Source organism: Silurus aristotelis, assembly GCF_946808225.1.
Source record: "Silurus aristotelis genome assembly, chromosome: 28".
NCBI classification, from domain to species: Eukaryota; Metazoa; Chordata; class Actinopteri; order Siluriformes; family Siluridae; genus Silurus; species Silurus aristotelis.
This window is the reverse complement of record NC_139601.1, coordinates 17,372,110-17,392,109: the sequence shown is the minus strand read 5'-3', so window position 1 is coordinate 17,392,109 and position 20,000 is coordinate 17,372,110. Positions and strand designations below refer to the sequence as shown.

Below are 20,000 nucleotides of genomic sequence, written 5' to 3'. Positions count from 1 at the left end.
ACACACACACCTTTTAACATCTACACACCGCTTCCATGAACTTCTATACAACATGTGTTTCAGTGTGTGTGTGTGTGTGTGCGCAGGTCCCGGCAGGACCACACCCTCTCCAGAACACAGAAGAAACCCCATTTCCAGGAGATCCGTCTGAAAGAGTCAGTGCTGCGCGTGTGTGTGAGCCAGTCCCGACACACCACTCCGACACGTCACTCTCTCAGAGACTACAAAACACACTCTTACTCAGCTCACACACACACAGCCTTGCACAACCTGGGGAGCCCACAGCACAGAGTGTGCGTGAGTGTCGAGAGGAACCTCATGCTGAGGCAGAAAGTCACGCTCAACAGCACGACACACTCCAGCGGTGAGACGCACGCACACACTCGCACACACTTACGCGCACAGGAACACTTTATTTGTGTATGATGAATGAGCAGTAGGTATCTGACCTGTGTGTGTGTGTGTGTGTGTGTGTGTGGTAGTGATGTGCTGGTTCCTGAAGAACCTGAGGGAGATGTGAACTCAGAGGGTGAGTGAGAAACATCATGTTTGTCTTCTCTTTGACTATGGAGAATCTGGGGCTTACTCTCTCTTTCTATGTCTCTCTCTCACACACACACACACACACACACACACACACACAGGGTCTCGCAGAAGCTTCAGTCATCACTCTCACGGCACCCCCAACACGTCTCTGGGTCTGATCTCGGCAACTCCTTCACGTGCACTTCCTTCCCCCACCGTCAACACCAGAGAGGCCCTGGGTAAGCACACACACACACACACACACACACACACACTCCACCTGAACACGCTACGTTACAGCAAAATGTTCAGTCTGAGTGCTGATTACATTTAGAAGCATGTTCGTGTGTGTGTAGATCTGATAGGGAACATGTTCCAGGGACCGACTCTGCTCCAGGACACGCTGTTCAACACCACACACAACACTGCTGCTGAAGAGGACAGCTTCGAACGCAACTGCAGACTCACCGGTGTGTGTGTGTGTGTGTGTGTGTTGGGGTGTATTAATTCTAAATAAAACACTGTAATAATTGTGTGTGTGTGTGTAGGTGTTGCTCCATCATCAGCTCCGTTCAGGATTTATCAGGATGAGAATAATGAGAACGGAGGGTAAATATCACCACATTAAGTAAAGAAAAGAGGAGAAGAGGAGAATAGAGACTGAGAAATAGACAGAAAGAAAAGAGAACATGAAGTAATTTGTGTGTGTGGGTGTGTGTGTGTGTGTGTGTGTATCAGTGTTGATACTCAGGTGGTGGTGAAGCCCAAACCCGTAGCCCATCGTGGTCTGATTGAGATCCCTGTGTCCAAGGATAATGTGAGGTTCTTAATCTCTCTCTCTCTCTCTCTCTCTCTCTCTCTCACACTGTTTGTGTATTAGTTTTTAATGTGTTTCTCTCCCCTCCCTTACAGGTTACTCCACAGGGGGCGGAGTCTCTCACTGATGACAGCACAATGTGGGGTTCTGGCCACGCCCCCATGGCCTCCTTCCCCAATCGCACACAAGATTTTGCTCTCTCCGCCCACTTAGTGTCCACACCGCTCCACCCCCTTCCCCCTTACTGCAGAGACACACAGCACAGTCACGGTGAACACACACCACACCACACACACACACACACACACACACAGCACAGTCATGGTGAACACACACCACACCACACACACACACACACACACACACAGCACAGTCACGGTGAACACACACCACACCACACACAGCACAGTCACGGTGAACACACACCACACCACACACAGCACAGTCACGGTCAACACACACCACACACAGCACAGTCACGGTGAACACACACCACACACACACACACAGCACAGTCACGGTGAACACACACCACACACACACACACAGCACAGTCACGGTGAACACACACCACACCACACACACACACAGCACAGTCACGGTGAACAGACACCACACCACACACACACACAGCACAGTCGCGGTGAACACACACCACACACACACACACAGCACAGTCACGGTGAACACACACCACACACACACACACAGCACAGTCACGGTGAACACACACCACACCACACACACACACAGCACAGTCGCGGTGAACGCACACCACACACACACACGCGCGCGCGCACACAGCACAGTCGCGGTGATCGCACACCACACACGCGCGCGCGCACACAGCACAGTCGCGGTGATCGCACACCACACACGCGCGCGCGCACACAGCACAGTCGCGGTGATCGCACACCACACACGCGCGCGCGCACAGCACAGTCGCGGTGATCGCACACCACACACGCGCGCGCGCACACAGCACAGTCGCGGTGATCGCACACCACACACGCGCGCGCACACAGCACAGTCGCGGTGATCGCACACCACACAGCACAGTCACGGTGATCGCACACCACACAGCACAGTCACGGTGATCACACACCACACACACACACACAGCACAGTCACGGTGAACACACACCACACCACACACAGCACAGTCACGGTGATCACACACCACACACACACACAGCACAGTCACGGTGAACACACCACACACACACACAGCACAGTCACGGTGAACACACCACACACACACACACAGCACAGTCACGGTGAACACACCACACCACACACACACACACACACACACAGCACAGTCACGGTGAACACACCACACACAGCACAGTCACGGTAAACACACCACACCACACACAGCACAGTCACGGTGAACACACCACACCACACACAGCACAGTCACGGTAAACACACACCACACCACACACACACACACACACACAGCACAGTCACGGTGAACACACCACACCACACACAGCACAGTCACGGTAAACACACACCACACCACACACACACACACACACAGCACAGTCACGGTGATCACACACCACAGCACACCACACACACACACAGCACAGTCACGGTGAACACACACACACACAGCACAGTCACGGTGAACACACACCACACCACACACACACACACACACACACACACAGCACAGTCACGGTGAACACACACCACACCACACACACCTACACAGCACAGTCACGGTGAACACACACCACACCACACATACACACAGCACAGTCACGGTGAACACACACACACACACAGCACAGTCACGGTGAACACACACCACACACACACACACACACACACAGCACAGTCACGGTGAACACACACACCACACACACACACACACAGCACAGTCACGGTGAACACACACACCACACACACACACACACAGCACAGTCACGGTGAACACACACCACACACAGCACAGTCACGGTAAACACACACCACACCACACACAGCACAGTCACGGTGAACACACACCACACCACACACAGCACAGTCACGGTAAACACACACCACACACACACACAGCACAGTCACGGTGAACACACACCACACACACACAGCACAGTCACGGTGAACACACACCACACCACACACACACACAGCACAGTCACGGTAAACACACACCACACCACACGCGCGCACACAGCACAGTCGCGGTGATCGCACACCACACGCGCGCGCACACAGCACAGTCGCGGTGAACGCACACCACACACACGCGCGCGCACACAGCACAGTCGCGGTGATCGCACACCACACACACCCGCGCGCACACACAGCACAGTCGCGGTGATCGCACACCACACACGCGCGCGCACACAGCACAGTCGCGGTGATCGCACACCACACACGCGCGCGCACACAGCACAGTCGCGGTGATCGCACACCACACACGCGCGCGCACACAGCACAGTCGCGGTGATCGCACACCACACACGCGCGCGCACACAGCACAGTCGCGGTGATCGCACACCACACACGCGCGCGCACACAGCACAGTCGCGGTGATCGCACACCACACACGCGCGCGCACACAGCACAGTCGCGGTGATCGCACACCACACACGCGCGCGCACACAGCACAGTCGCGGTGATTGCACACCACACACGCGCGCGCACACAGCACAGTCGCGGTGATCGCACACCACACGCGCGCGCACACAGCACAGTCGCGGTGATCGCACACCACACACACACACAGCACAGTCACGGTGAACACACCACACACACACACACAGCACAGTCACGGTGAACACACCACACACACACACACACACACACACACACAGCACAGTCACGGTGAACACACCACACACAGCACAGTCACGGTGAACACACCACACACACACACACACACACAGAGCACAGTCACGGTAAACACACACCACACTACACACACACACAGCACAGTCACGGTAAACACACACCACACCACACACACACAGCACAGTCACGGTGATCACACACCACACCACACACACACACAGCACAGTCACGGTGATCACACACACACACACAGCACAGTCACGGTGAACACACACCACACCACACACACACAGCACAGTCACGGTGATCACACACCACAGCACACCACACACACACAGCACAGTCACGGTGATCACACACCACACCACACACACACACAGCACAGTCACGGTGAACACACCACACCACACACACACACACACACAGCACAGTCACGGTGAACACACCACACCACACACACACACACAGCACAGTCACGGTGAACACACCACACACACAGCACAGTCACGGTAAACACACACCACACCACACACACACAGCACAGTCACGGTAAACACACACCACACCACACACACACAGCACAGTCACGGTGAACACACCACACCACACACACACACAGCACAGTCACGGTGAACACACCACACACACACACAGCACAGTCACGGTGAACACACCACACCACACACACACACAGCACAGTCACAGTGAACACACCACACCACACACACACACACAGCACAGTCACGGTGAACACACCACACACACACACACACACACACACACAGCACAGTCACGGTGAACACACCACACCACACACACACACACACAGCACAGTCACGGTGAACACACCACACACACACACACAGCACAGTCACGGTAAACACACACCACACCACACACACACACACACAGCACAGTCACGGTGATCACACACCACACCACACACACACACACAGCACAGTCACGGTGATCACACACCACACCACACACACACAGCACAGTCACGGTGATCACACACCACACCACACCACACACACACACAGCACAGTCACGGTGATCACACACCACACACACACACAGCACAGTCACGGTGAACACACCACACACACACAGCACAGTCACGTTGATCACACACACACACACAGCACAGTCACGGTGAACACACCACACACACACAGCACAGTCACGGTGAACACACCACACACACACAGCACAGTCACGGTGAACACACACACACACACACACACAGCACAGTCACGGTGAACACACCACACACACACACACACACACACACAGCACAGTCACGGTGATCACACACCACACCACACACACACACAGCACAGTCACGGTGATCACACACCACACCACACACACACACAGCACAGCACAGTCACGGTGATCACACACCACACACACACACACAGCACAGTCACGGTGATCACACACCACACACACACACACACACACAGCACAGTCACGGTGAACACACCACACCACACACACACACACACACACACAGCACAGTCACGGTGAACACACCACACCACACACACACACAGCACAGTGAACACACCACACCACACACACACACACAGCACAGTCACGGTGAACACACCACACCACACACACACACACACACACACACAGCACAGTCACGGTGAACACACCACACCACACACACACACACACACACACAGCACAGTCACGGTGAACACACCACACACACACACACAGCACAGTCACGGTGAACACACCACACCACACACACACACACACACACAGCACAGTCACGGTGAACACACACCACACCACACACACACAGCACAGTCACGGTGATCACACACCACACCACACACACACACAGCACAGTCACGGTGATCACACACCACACCACACACAGCACAGTCACGGTGAACACACCACACCACACACACACACAGCACAGTCACGGTGATCACACACCACACCACACACACACACAGCACAGTCACGGTGATCACACACCACACCACACACAGCACAGTCACGGTGAACACACCACACACACACACACAGCACAGTCACGGTGAACACACCACACCACACACACACACACACACACAGCACAGTCACGGTGAACACACACCACACCACACACACACAGCACAGTCACGGTGATCACACACCACACCACACACACACACAGCACAGTCACGGTGATCACACACCACACCACACACAGCACAGTCACGGTGAACACACCACACCACACACACACACAGCACAGTCACGGTGATCACACACCACACACACACACAGCACAGTCACGGTGAACACACACCACAGACACACACAGCACAGTCGCGGCGATCGCACAGCACACGCGCGCACACAGCACAGTCACGGTGATCACACACCACACACACACACACACAGCACAGTCACGGTGAACACACCACACACACACACAGCACAGTCACGGTGATCGCACCACACCACACACACACACAGCACAGTCACGGTGAACACACCACACCACACACACACACAGCACAGTCACGGTGAACACACCACACACACACACACACACACAGCACAGTCACGGTGAACACACCACACACAGCACAGTCACGGTGAACACACCACACACACACACACACACACACAGAGCACAGTCACGGTAAACACACACCACACTACACACACACACAGCACAGTCACGGTAAACACACACCACACCACACACACACAGCACAGTCACGGTGATCACACACCACACCACACACACACACAGCACAGTCACGGTGATCACACACACACACACACAGCACAGTCACGGTGAACACACACCACACCACACACACACAGCACAGTCACGGTGATCACACACCACACACACACACACACACACAGCACAGTCACGGTGATCACAAACCACACACACACACAGCACAGTCACGGTGATCACACACCACACCACACACACACACAGCACAGCACAGTCACAGTGATCACACACCACACACACACACACACAGCACAGTCACGGTGAACACACCACACACACACAGCACAGTCACGTTGATCACACACCACACACACACACAGCACAGTCACGGTGAACACACCAAACACACACACACAGCACAGTCACGGTGAACACACCACACACACACACAGCACAGTCACAGTAAACACACCACACCACACACACACACACACACAGCACAGTCACGGTAAACACACACCACACTACACACACACACAGCACAGTCACGGTAAACACACACCACACTACACACACACACAGCACAGTCACGGTAAACACACACCACACCACACACACACACACACACACACAGCACAGTCACGGTGAACACACCACACCACACACACACGCAGCACAGTCACAGTGAACACACCACACCACACACACACACAGCACAGTCACGGTGAACACACCACACCACACACACACACAGCACAGTGAACACACCACACCACACACACACACACAGCACAGTCACGGTGAACACACCACACCACACACACACACACACACACACACAGCACAGTCACGGTGAACACACCACACCACACACACACACACACAGCACAGTCACGGTGAACACACCACACACACACACACAGCACAGTCACGGTAAACACACACCACACCACACACACACACACACACAGCACAGTCACGGTGATCACACACCACACAACACACACACACAGCACAGTCACGGTGATCACACACCACACACACACACAGCACAGTCACGTTGATCACACACCACACACACACACAGCACAGTCACGGTGAACACACCACACACACACAGCACAGTCACGGTGAACACACCACACCACACACACACACAGCACAGTCACGATGATCACACACCACACCACACACACACACAGCACAGCACAGTCACGGTGATCACACACCACACACACACACACAGTCACGGTGAACACACCACACACACACAGCACAGTCACGTTGATCACACACCACACACACACACAGCACAGTCACGGTGAACACACCAAACACACACACACAGCACAGTCACGGTGAACACACCACACACACACACAGCACAGTCACAGTGAACACACCACACACACACACAGCACAGTCACGGTAAACACACACCACACTACACACACACACAGCACAGTCACGGTAAACACACACCACACTACACACACACACAGCACAGTCACGGTAAACACACACCACACCACACACACACACAGCACAGTCACGGTGATCACACACCACACACACACACAGCACAGTCACGGTGATCACACACACACACACAGCACAGTCACGGTGAACACACACCACACCCCACACACACACAGCACAGTCACGGTGATCACACACCACACCACACACACACACAGCACAGTCACGGTGATCACACACCACACCACACACACACACACAGCACAGTCACGGTGATCACACACCACACCACACACAGCACAGTCACGGTGAACACACCACACCACACACACACACAGCACAGTCACGGTGATCACACACCACACACACACACAGCACAGTCACGGTGAACACACACCACACACACACACAGCACAGTCGCGGCGATCGCACAGCACACGCGCGCACACAGCACAGTCACGGTGAACACACCACACACACACAGCACAGTCACGGTGATCACACACCACACACACACACACACACAGCACAGTCACGGTGAACACACCACACACACACACAGCACAGTCACGGTGATCGCACCACACCACACACACACACAGCACAGTCACGGTGAACACACCACACCACACACACACACAGCACAGTCACGGTGAACACACCACACCACACACACACACAGCACAGTCACGGTGAACACACCACACCACACACACACACACACAGCACAGTCACGGTAAACACACACCACACCACACACACACACAGCACCACACACACACACAGCACAGTCACGGTAAACACACACCACACCACACACACACACACAGCACAGTCACGGTGATCACACACCACACCACACACAGCACAGTCACGGTGATCACACACCACACCACACACAGCACAGTCACGGTGATCACACACCACACCACACACACACACACACAGCACAGTCACGTTGATCACACACCACACACACACACAGCACAGTCACGGTGATCACACACCACACCACACACACACACAGCACAGTCACGGTGATCACACACCACACAACACACACACACAGCACAGTCACGGTGATCACACACCACACAACACACACACACAGCACAGTCACGGTGATCACACACCACACCACACACACACACACAGCACAGTCACGGTGATCACACACCACACACACACACAGCACAGTCACGGTGATCACACACCACACACACACACAGCACAGTCACGTTGATCACACACCACACACACACACAGCACAGTCACGGTGAACACACCACACACACACAGCACAGTCACGGTGAACACACCACACCACACACACACACAGCACAGTCACGGTGAACACACCACACCACACCACACACAGCACAGTCACGGTGAACACACCACACCACACACACACACAGCACAGTCACGGTGATCACACACCACACCACACACACACACAGCACAGCACAGTCACGGTGATCACACACCACACACACACACACAGTCACGGTGAACACACCACACACACACAGCACAGTCACGTTGATCACACACCACACACACACACAGCACAGTCACGGTGAACACACCAAACACACACACACAGCACAGTCACGGTGAACACACCACACACACACACAGCACAGTCACGGTAAACACACACCACACTACACACACACACAGCACAGTCACGGTAAACACACACCACACTACACACACACACAGCACAGTCACGGTAAACACACACCACACCACACACACACACAGCACAGTCACGGTGATCACACACCACACACACACACACAGCACAGTCACGGTGATCACACACACACACACAGCACAGTCACGGTGAACACACACCACACCACACACACACAGCACAGTCACGGTGATCACACACCACACCACACACACACACAGCACAGTCACGGTGATCACACACCACACCACACACACACACAGCACAGTCACGGTGATCACACACCACACCACACACACACACACAGCACAGTCACGGTGATCACACACACACACACAGCACAGTCACGGTGAACACACACCACACCACACACACACAGCACAGTCACGGTGATCACACACCACACCACACACACACACAGCACAGTCACGGTGATCACACACCACACCACACACACACACACACAGCACAGTCACGGTGATCACACACCACACCACACACAGCACAGTCACGGTGAACACACCACACCACACACACACACAGCACAGTCACGGTGATCACACACCACACACACACACACACACACAGCACAGTCACGGTGAACACACACCACACCACACACACACAGCACAGTCACGGTGATCACACACCACACCACACACACACACAGCACAGTCACGGTGATCACACACCACACCACACACACACACAGCACAGTCACGGTGATCACACACCACACCACACACACACACACAGCACAGTCATGGTGATCACACACACACACACAGCACAGTCACGGTGAACACACACCACACCACACACACACAGCACAGTCACGGTGATCACACACCACACCACACACACACACACAGCACAGTCACGGTGATTACACACCACACCACACACACACACACACAGCACAGTCACGGTGATCACACACCACACCACACACAGCACAGTCACGGTGAACACACCACACCACACACACACACAGCACAGTCACGGTGATCACACACCACACACACACACACACACAGCACAGTCACGGTGAACACACACCACACACACACACACACACAGCACAGTCGCGGCGATCGCACAGCACACGCGCGCACACAGCACAGTCACGGTGAACACACCACACACACACAGCACAGTCACGGTGATCACACACCACACACACACACACACACACACACAGCACAGTCACGGTGAACACACCACACACACACACAGCACAGTCACGGTGATCGCACCACACCACACACACACACACAGCACAGTCACGGTGAACACACCACACCACACACACACACACAGCACAGTCACGGTGAACACACCACACCACACACACACACACAGCACAGTCACGGTAAACACACACCACACCACACACACACACAGCACCACACACACACACAGCACAGTCACGGTAAACACACACCACACCACACACACACACAGCACAGTCACGGTGATCACACACCACACCACACACACACACAGCACAGTCACGGTGATCACACACACACACACACACACACAGCACAGTCACGGTGATCACACACCACACCACACACAGCACAGTCACGGTGATCACACACCACACCACACACAGCACAGTCACGGTGATCACACACCACACCACACACACACACACACACACAGCACAGTCACGGTGATCACACACCACACACACACACAGCACAGTCACGGTGATCACACACCACACCACACACACACACAGCACAGTCACGGTGATCACACACCACACACACACACAGCACAGTCACGGTGAACACACCACACACACACACAGCACAGTCACGGTGATCACACACCACACCACACACACACAGCACAGTCACGGTGATCACACACCACACCACACACACACACAGCACAGTCACGGTGATCACACACCACACCACACACACACAGCACAGTCACGGTGATCACACACCACACCACACACACACACAGCACAGTCACGGTGATCACACACCACACCACACACACACAGCACAGTCGCGGCGAGCGCACACAGCACAGTCGTGGTGATCGCACACCACACGCGCGCACACAGCACAGTCGTGGTGATCGCACACCACACACACACACAGCACAGTCACGGTGATCACACACCACACCACACACACACACACAGCACAGTCACGGTGATCACACACACACACACACACAGCACAGTCACGGTGAACACACACCACACCACACACACACAGCACAGTCACGGTGATCACACACCACACCACACACACACAGCACAGTCACGGTGATCACACACCACACCACACACACACACAGCACAGTCACGGTGATCACACACCACACCACACACACACACACAGCACAGTCACGGTGATCACACACCACACCACACACAGCACAGTCACGGTGAACACACCACACCACACACACACACAGCACACTCACGGTGATCACACACCACACACACACACACACACAGCACAGTCACGGCGAACACACACCACACACACACACACACACAGCACAGTCGCGGCGATCGCACAGCACACGCGCGCGCACAGCACAGTCACGGTGAACACACCACACACACACAGCACAGTCACGGTGATCACACACCACACACACACACAGCACAGTCACGGTGAACACACCACACACACACACAGCACAGTCACGGTGATCGCACCACACCACACACACACACACAGCACAGTCACGGTGAACACACCACACCACACACACACACACACACAGCACAGTCACGGTGAACACACCACACCACACACACACACACACAGCACAGTCACGGTAAACACACACCACACCACACACACACACAGCACCACACACACACACAGCACAGTCACGGTAAACACACACCACACCACACACACACACAGCACAGTCACGGTGATCACACACCACACCACACACACACACAGCACAGTCACGGTGATCACACACACACACACAGCACAGTCACGGTGATCACACACCACACCACACACAGCACAGTCACGGTGATCACACACCACACCACACACAGCACAGTCACGGTGATCACACACCACACCACACACACACACACACACACACAGCACAGTCACGGTGATCACACACACACACAGCACAGTCACGGTGATCACACACCACACCACACACACACACAGCACAGTCACGGTGATCACACACCACACACACACACAGCACAGTCACGGTGAACACACCACACACACACACACACAGCACAGTCACGGTGATCACACACCACACCACACACACACAGCACAGTCGCGGCGAGCGCACACAGCACAGTCGTGGTGATCGCACACCACACGCGCGCACACAGCACAGTCGCGGTTATCGCACACCACACACGCACGCGCACAATCTCTGTGATCACACACCACAACCGCGCGCGCACACAGCACAGTCACGGTGATCGCACAGTCACGGTGAACACACACCACACCGCACACAGCACAGTCACGGTGAACGCACACCACACAACACCCATATGAGGATGGGTTCCCCTTTGAGTCTGGTTCCTCTCAAGGTTTCTTCCTCATATCATCTAAGGGAGTTTTTCCTTGCCACTGTCGCCACGGCTGCTCATCAGGGACAAACGCACACCATTCACCTTCACTGTTGTTTTCTGTAAAGCTGCTTTGAGACAATGTCTGTTGTGAAAAGCGCTATACAAATAAACTTGACTTGACTTGACTTGACAACACACCGCGCACAGCACAGTCACGGTGATCGCAGACCACACACACAAGCACGCGCGCACACAGCACAGTCACGGTGATCGCACACCACACCACGCACAGCACAGTCACGGTGAACGCACACCACACCGCGCACAGCACAGTCACGGTGAACGCACACCACACACCACACCGCACACAGCACAGTCACGGTGAACGCACACCACACACCACACCGCACACAGCACAGTCACGGTGAACACACACCACACACGCGCACACAGCACAGTCACGGTGAACACACACACCACACCCGCACACAGCACAGTCACGGTGAGCGCACACAGCACAGTCACGGTGAACACACACCACACACAGCACAGTCACGGTGATCACACAGCACACACACACAGCAGTCATGTGAACACACACATGCACAGTCTTGTGAACGCACACTGTAGTGTTCATACATGGTGTGTGTGTGTGTGTGTGTGTGTGTGTGTGTGTGTGTGTGTGTGTGTGTGTGTGTGTAATTCAGTAGAAGGTGGAGTGGAGGAGAACCCGTACCTGCGCCAGTCTGCCAAACTGAGGTACTGCTGCTGGAGATCTTGAGACCTAAACGTTTCTTCAGCACTTCTGACCATGTGGTGAAATCTAATCATGCACCTTCTGTTCCCTTCCAGTCCAATTCTGGAGCAGAGTCCTCTGGAGGAGAAGGAGAAGCAGTGTGCTGCTGAGGAATCTACTCTGAGAGTTCAGGGATCCACCATGGGCACGTGTGAGAGTGTGCAGGAACACGTCCACTCTCTGGTCCATTTCAGTCAGAGCAGCAGCAGCATTAGCGTTAGCAGGCCGGCGTTAGCATCATTCAGTGTGTTAGCTCCTCTCAAGTTCCCTGATCAGAGCATCACAACCAGCCAGGAGCTCCGAGCCACGACCAAACCCAGCTGGAGCGTCTACCAGAGTCCGTCCACTGACGTCAAATCCGATGGAGATCTGACCTCAAAGGAACATCTCAACTCCAACATCCTGAACAAACCAGACGAGCTTACCTCCAGCAGCTTCACCTCACACACTCAAAACCTTAACCAAGACCTTCTAGCAGACCCACGAGTCTCTCACACAGAGCTCAACACCAGCAGGCTCCGCCTATTTGGAGAAGGCAGACCTGAGAAACCGAACTCCAGGAGCCTGAGCTCCTTCATGGAGATAAACCCAGATAAGGATCACCCAAACCATTCACAGCAATCAGACCTAGAAGAAGCTGATGTTCTCCTGCCTGAAGTGTCCTTCAACATGCACAGATCTGAAAGTCTGCTGCTGGAGAACCCTCAGGTCTATCAGAGGAAATCATTCATGGTTCCACAAAGCCCAGATCCGGTGTCAAAAGCGAGTCAGGACGTCCCCATGAGTCCAGAACCAGCTCCAGGGTTCGGCTGGCTTCAGGTGGAGAGTCCGATCCAGCTCTCTGAATCTGACCTGGATGTAAAGCTGGAGTCGTCACATCAGACCTCCAGACCTTGCTTGAACTTCCACTCGGAGCAGCACTCGTCTTCGCTTCTGGAACGCTCCGGAATTCTGCTCCCTAAAAGATCATTTGGCAGACGCAAGTCTGAGAAAAAGCTCTATTCCAGTTTCAAGACCTCCCAGGAGTGGAGAAGCTCTGACCCAGTCCAGGACGTTCTCATGACTCCAGCTGCAGAACCAGGACTAAACTGGATCAGCTCGGAGAGTCCTGTACAGGAGATGGAGGAAGATCTGGACGTCATGGTGACTCCACAGCTGAACAGGAAAACATCTGCAAGAATGAATGTGGTGGAAGTGTCCTTCAAACTGAGCTGTGGTGATGTTCCCATGAGTCCTGCCCTGCCCACTTCCTCACCCACTTCCTCAGGTACTCCTCTATTTGAGAACCATGTTCAGAAGGTCCAGAGATGATGTGCTAAACATCTCCATCACACTGTGTGTGTGTGTGTGTGTGTGTGTGTGTGTGCGCGCGCAGTGTTGGTCTCTGATCCGTGGGATGATGAGGTGATCGCGTCTCTCCTCGCTGGTCTCCATCCCACCCTGAACTCATACCCCAACCTGAGCACCTGGTCATGCTGTGTTCCTCCAATTGCCCCCAAAATCACAGTGCAGATGGGTAAGAACACACACACACACACACACACACACACACACACACACACACACACATCTAGCCACACCGTGGTTGTGATTGTTGTCATGAACCTGCAGATCAAATCTTCTGACTTTCCATCCAGGACCTGCGTTCTGCTGAACCTTCAGAAGGTTTGGAGGTGATATAAGATGTGATCATGCTTCTGTGTGTGTGTGTGTGTGTGTGTTTGTGTTTCAGGGGATAAGTGTTTGCGTGTGGACGGTGTGGTGGGTCAGGGAGCTTTTGCCACCGTCTATCAGGCCACTGAGCTGGACACGTCCCACAAACTCATCCTAAAGGTACATCATCTTACCCATCATCTCCATACTGATGGATCACGTGACTTCTGGTTTAGAAAGTCAGGTCATGTGAGGTTACTCAGTGAGTGTGTATGAGGACGCTGAGACGTGTGTGTGCGTGTGCAGGTACAGAAGCCCTCGAGTCCGTGGGAGTTCTACATGAACACTCAGCTGGACTGGCGTGTGGAACCTCACGCACGTCACCTGTACCATCAGCTTCACGCCGCTCACCTGTACAGCAACGGCAGCGTTCTCCTCGGAGAGCTGCACACCTGCGGCACACTGCTGGTGAGGAAACATCTCATCCACACACCACTGTTCAACTGCTCACCAGGGCCATGAAGAGCTCCAACAAACAAGTTCACATGTCCAGCTGTAGTGTGTGTGTGTGTGTGTGTGTGTGTGTGTGTGTGTGTGTGTGTGTGTGTGTGTGTGTGTTCCTGATGTTCTCCACAGTGTACTGATTGTGTGTGTGTGTGTGTGTGTGTGTGTGTGTGTGTGTGTGTGTGTGTGTGTGTGTGTGTGTGTGTTCCTGATGTTCTCCACAGTGTACTGATTGTGTGTGTGTGTGTGTGTGTGTGTGTGTGTGTGTGTGTGTGTGTGTGTGTGTGTTCCTGATGTTCTCCACAGTGTACTGATTGTGTGTGTGTGTGTGTGTGTGTGTGTGTGTTCCTGATGTTCTCCACAGTGTACTGATTGTGTGTGTGTGTGTGTGTGTGTGTGTGTGTGTGTGTGTGTGTGTGTGTGTGTGTGTGTGTGTGTGTGTGTTCCTGATGTTCTCCACAGTGTACTGATTGTGTGTGTGTGTGTGTGTGTGTGTGTGTGTGTGTGTGTGTGTGTGTGTGTGTGTGTGTGTGTAGAACGTGGTGAACCTGTATAAGAGCCGCAGTGAGAAGGTGATTCCTCAGCCCCTGGTGATGTACTTCACCATGTGTATCCTGGACATGGTGGAGAGACTCCACACCTCACACATCATCCACGCTGACATCAAACCCGACAACTTCCTGCTGGGAGAGAGGTGTGTGTGTGTGTGTGTGTGTGTGTGTGAGAGAAGGTGAAGGTGTTCTTGCTCTATTCTGACCTGTGTGTGTGTGTGTTTGTTTCTGTAGGTTCCTCCAGAACAAGAACCTGAGTGAAGAGAACATGGATCATGGTCTGGTTCTGATTGATTTTGGACAGAGTATAGACGTGACTCTGTTCCCTGCAGGAGTTCAGTTCACTGCTCACTGCATGACCTCCGGCTTCCAGTGCACTGAGATGCTCAGCGGCAGACCCTGGACTTACCAGGTACCTTCTCACCTACCTGTCGCTTTCCTTCTCCTCAGCTCTCCTGCTTCTGCTCTCTCTCCTCACCTGCCCTCCTCGTGTGTGTGTGTGTGTCCTGCAGACGGATTACTTTGGGATCGCCGGCACGGTCTACTGCATGTTGTTTGGTTCCTACATGAAGGTGAGGAATGATGGAGGTGTGTGGAGCAGCGGTGGAGTGTTTAAGAGGTCAGTGTGGTGTTTGTTCTGATAGCACAAGTGTACACTTCTACTACACACACACACACACACACACACACGGTGGCGTTCGGGACACGGATAATTGTGGAAGAACCTTCAGATGGATAAGATTTTCTCTCTCTCTCAGGAAACCTCACAGTGATCTCTGGCAGGAGCTTTTCCACGTGTTGTTGAACATTCCTGATCGCAGGTCCTTGCCACGTCTGCGTGTTCTACGTGAGCGTGTGAGCGCTGCCTTGCTGGAGCACTACGCCACCAAACTGCTCGGCCTGAAGAACCAGCTCGTCGTGCAGATCCTCGAGTCCAGAAGCTCCCGCAGATAGTCTTCTTGTGTTCCTTACACGTTCCTGACTGCACTTCTTCTCCATATCCATCACCGCCTTTTAATTTACTTTCCTTTTTTTGCAGAATTTGTACAAAAAAGAAAACTCAATAAAAATATTGTTTAAAGTCCTTTGTTCTTCTGTTTAATGTTATCAATGCAATCACCACAATCTACTGAGAGTCTCAAGGAGGCGTGGCCTTTGGGGACCAGTGGAGGGGGCGTGGTCTCAGTATTTAGTCAGAGGCGAGGGAAGGTCTTCATGCAGTTCCTTTGGTGAACACCAGATGGTGGAGGAGAGCTGTAACATTGCAGGTGTTTTAATGAAAATAAAATCAGAGGGGTGTGAGAGAGAGAGAGAGAGAGAGAGAGAGAGAGAACTTCAACCAGATCAGAGTAGCAACTTCAAACTTCAGCCTCCTCATTAGAACCTCAAACTGTCTACCAGAGACACTTTACTCATCCACAGCACATTCTCTCTCTCTCTCTCTCTCTCTCTCTCTCTCTCTCTCTCTCTCTCCCCTCTCTTTCTCTGCATGATGCTGTGTGTAAAAGTTAGTCAGGGTTCTCCTGGGTTCTAACGGGTTCCACCAGCTCACAGGCCTGAGGAACAGATCTGAACAGGTTTGCATTTCGTTCAGATGTTTTTCCTGGAACTCAGATTGTTGCCTGGTTACAGCACAGATAAACCTGAGGGAGTCTTTGATCAAAATTCAGCTGCTTTGAAGACCATCTCAAGTAGCTTCCACCTGAAATGACACCTCCCTCTGTTTATCCACTCTTCCTTTGTTCATCAGCTTTCTCTTCCTGAGAGATCACAGAGGAGGAATGAGAGATGGAAGAGGAGGAGGAGGAAACGTGAGGATGGAAATTGAATGGGGTAATAAATGAGATGAAAAAGATGCATGTAGATGTTCACCTTCCTCACCATCACACTCCTCAGCTTATACATCACTTCCCCCTGAACCCAGGCGAGTCTGAGTCTAAGGCCTGGCATCCAGCTGCAGTGCATTGTGGGATTTCAGTGGAGATGAGACCTGATCTCACTTTAACTCCTAATCACCTGCTCTGGCAAAAGTAAGTGCTCCCCCATGACATCATCTCACCACACACACTCTCACTGTAATATACTCATACTTCAATAGTGTGTGTGTGTGTGTGTGTGTGTGTGAGAGAGAGAGAGAGAGAAATCATGGCTGGTCGTTGATAAAGACTTGTCCTTTGAACGTGTGCTAGAACGTGGGCTGAAAGTTCAGAGTGTGTGAGGAGGCGGAAAACATAAAAAAAATCAAAATAAAGTCTGTGTGTGTGTGTGTGTGTGTGTGTGTGTGTCTACAGATGTCTAAATTAGGCTGTGAACGCAGTTGTCTGTTTCCATGAAAGATCTGTTCAGCTAAATGTTGGGAAAAGAACACGAGGTTCTCCAGGACTGAAGTTAGTTATTGAGTGTAGATCTGAAGTTCACGTGTTTAATCTGTAAGTTGATGGTAATTTGGTCAAAGTCGTCTATTGCCCTACATTATTTATTGGCACCCCTTCACCCATACCTCAGGAGAAATGTTCTCCACACACACTTCACTGCCAGATGATTAATAACCATGACAGTGACATGGTAGAGAGTGTGTGTGTGTGTGTGTGTGTGTGTGTGTGTGTGTGTGTGTGTGGTCCTGTTCTTTATTCCTCCTCCTGCTGAAACTCTTACAGTTCTCGCTGCTTCTGTGACACTGCAGATGTTCAACACCATTTACTTAGAATTCACTGCGAAAATGAAAAGCACTGTGTGTGTGTGTGTGTGTGTGTGTGTCTGTGTGTGTGTGTGTGTGTGTGTGTGTGTGTGTGTGTGTGTGTGTGTGTGTGTGTGTGTGTGTGTGTGTGTGTGTGTGTGTAAGGTGTTTAGATTGAAAATAAACCTTTGAGAGAGACATATACACATTCTACATTGTTTTTTACATTGTACA

At 52.9% G+C, this 20,000-nt stretch overlaps 1 protein-coding gene and 1 long non-coding RNA gene across 3 annotated transcripts in view; one reads left to right on the top strand and one right to left on the bottom strand.

Moving 5' to 3' along the window:
- The window catches only part of bub1 (BUB1 mitotic checkpoint serine/threonine kinase), a 24,318-nt gene extending 6,170 nt beyond the window's left edge, over positions 1–18,148 (top strand). The window contains exons 10-25 of one of the 2 annotated variants that reach the window (XM_083533518.1): positions 87–364; positions 483–529; positions 645–764; positions 882–995; positions 1,074–1,134; positions 1,264–1,342; positions 1,438–1,612; positions 14,296–14,344; positions 14,438–15,648; positions 15,757–15,897; positions 16,114–16,214; positions 16,341–16,502; positions 17,075–17,232; positions 17,324–17,501; positions 17,602–17,708; positions 17,848–18,148. In XM_083533518.1, coding sequence (XP_083389644.1) covers positions 87–364; positions 483–529; positions 645–764; positions 882–995; positions 1,074–1,134; positions 1,264–1,342; positions 1,438–1,612; positions 14,296–14,344; positions 14,438–15,648; positions 15,757–15,897; positions 16,114–16,214; positions 16,341–16,502; positions 17,075–17,232; positions 17,324–17,501; positions 17,602–17,708; positions 17,848–18,043 — 3,177 coding nt within the window. In that variant the 3' untranslated portion in view covers positions 18,044–18,148. Of the gene's footprint in view, positions 1–86; positions 365–482; positions 530–644; positions 765–881; positions 996–1,073; positions 1,135–1,263; positions 1,343–1,437; positions 1,613–14,292; positions 14,345–14,437; positions 15,649–15,756; positions 15,898–16,113; positions 16,215–16,340; positions 16,503–17,074; positions 17,233–17,323; positions 17,502–17,601; positions 17,709–17,847 lie in introns of both variants that reach the window. The other variant, XM_083533517.1, reaches the window with a different exon arrangement.
- A 553-nt stretch (positions 18,149–18,701) lies between these two features.
- On the bottom strand, positions 18,702–19,411 carry LOC310721665. The gene is made up of 2 exons (XR_014532159.1): positions 18,971–19,411; positions 18,702–18,849 (listed from the first exon to the last, which is right to left on the bottom strand). It is a non-coding gene; the product is annotated as an uncharacterized lncRNA (long non-coding RNA).
- Positions 19,412–20,000: the final 589 nt, after the last annotated feature.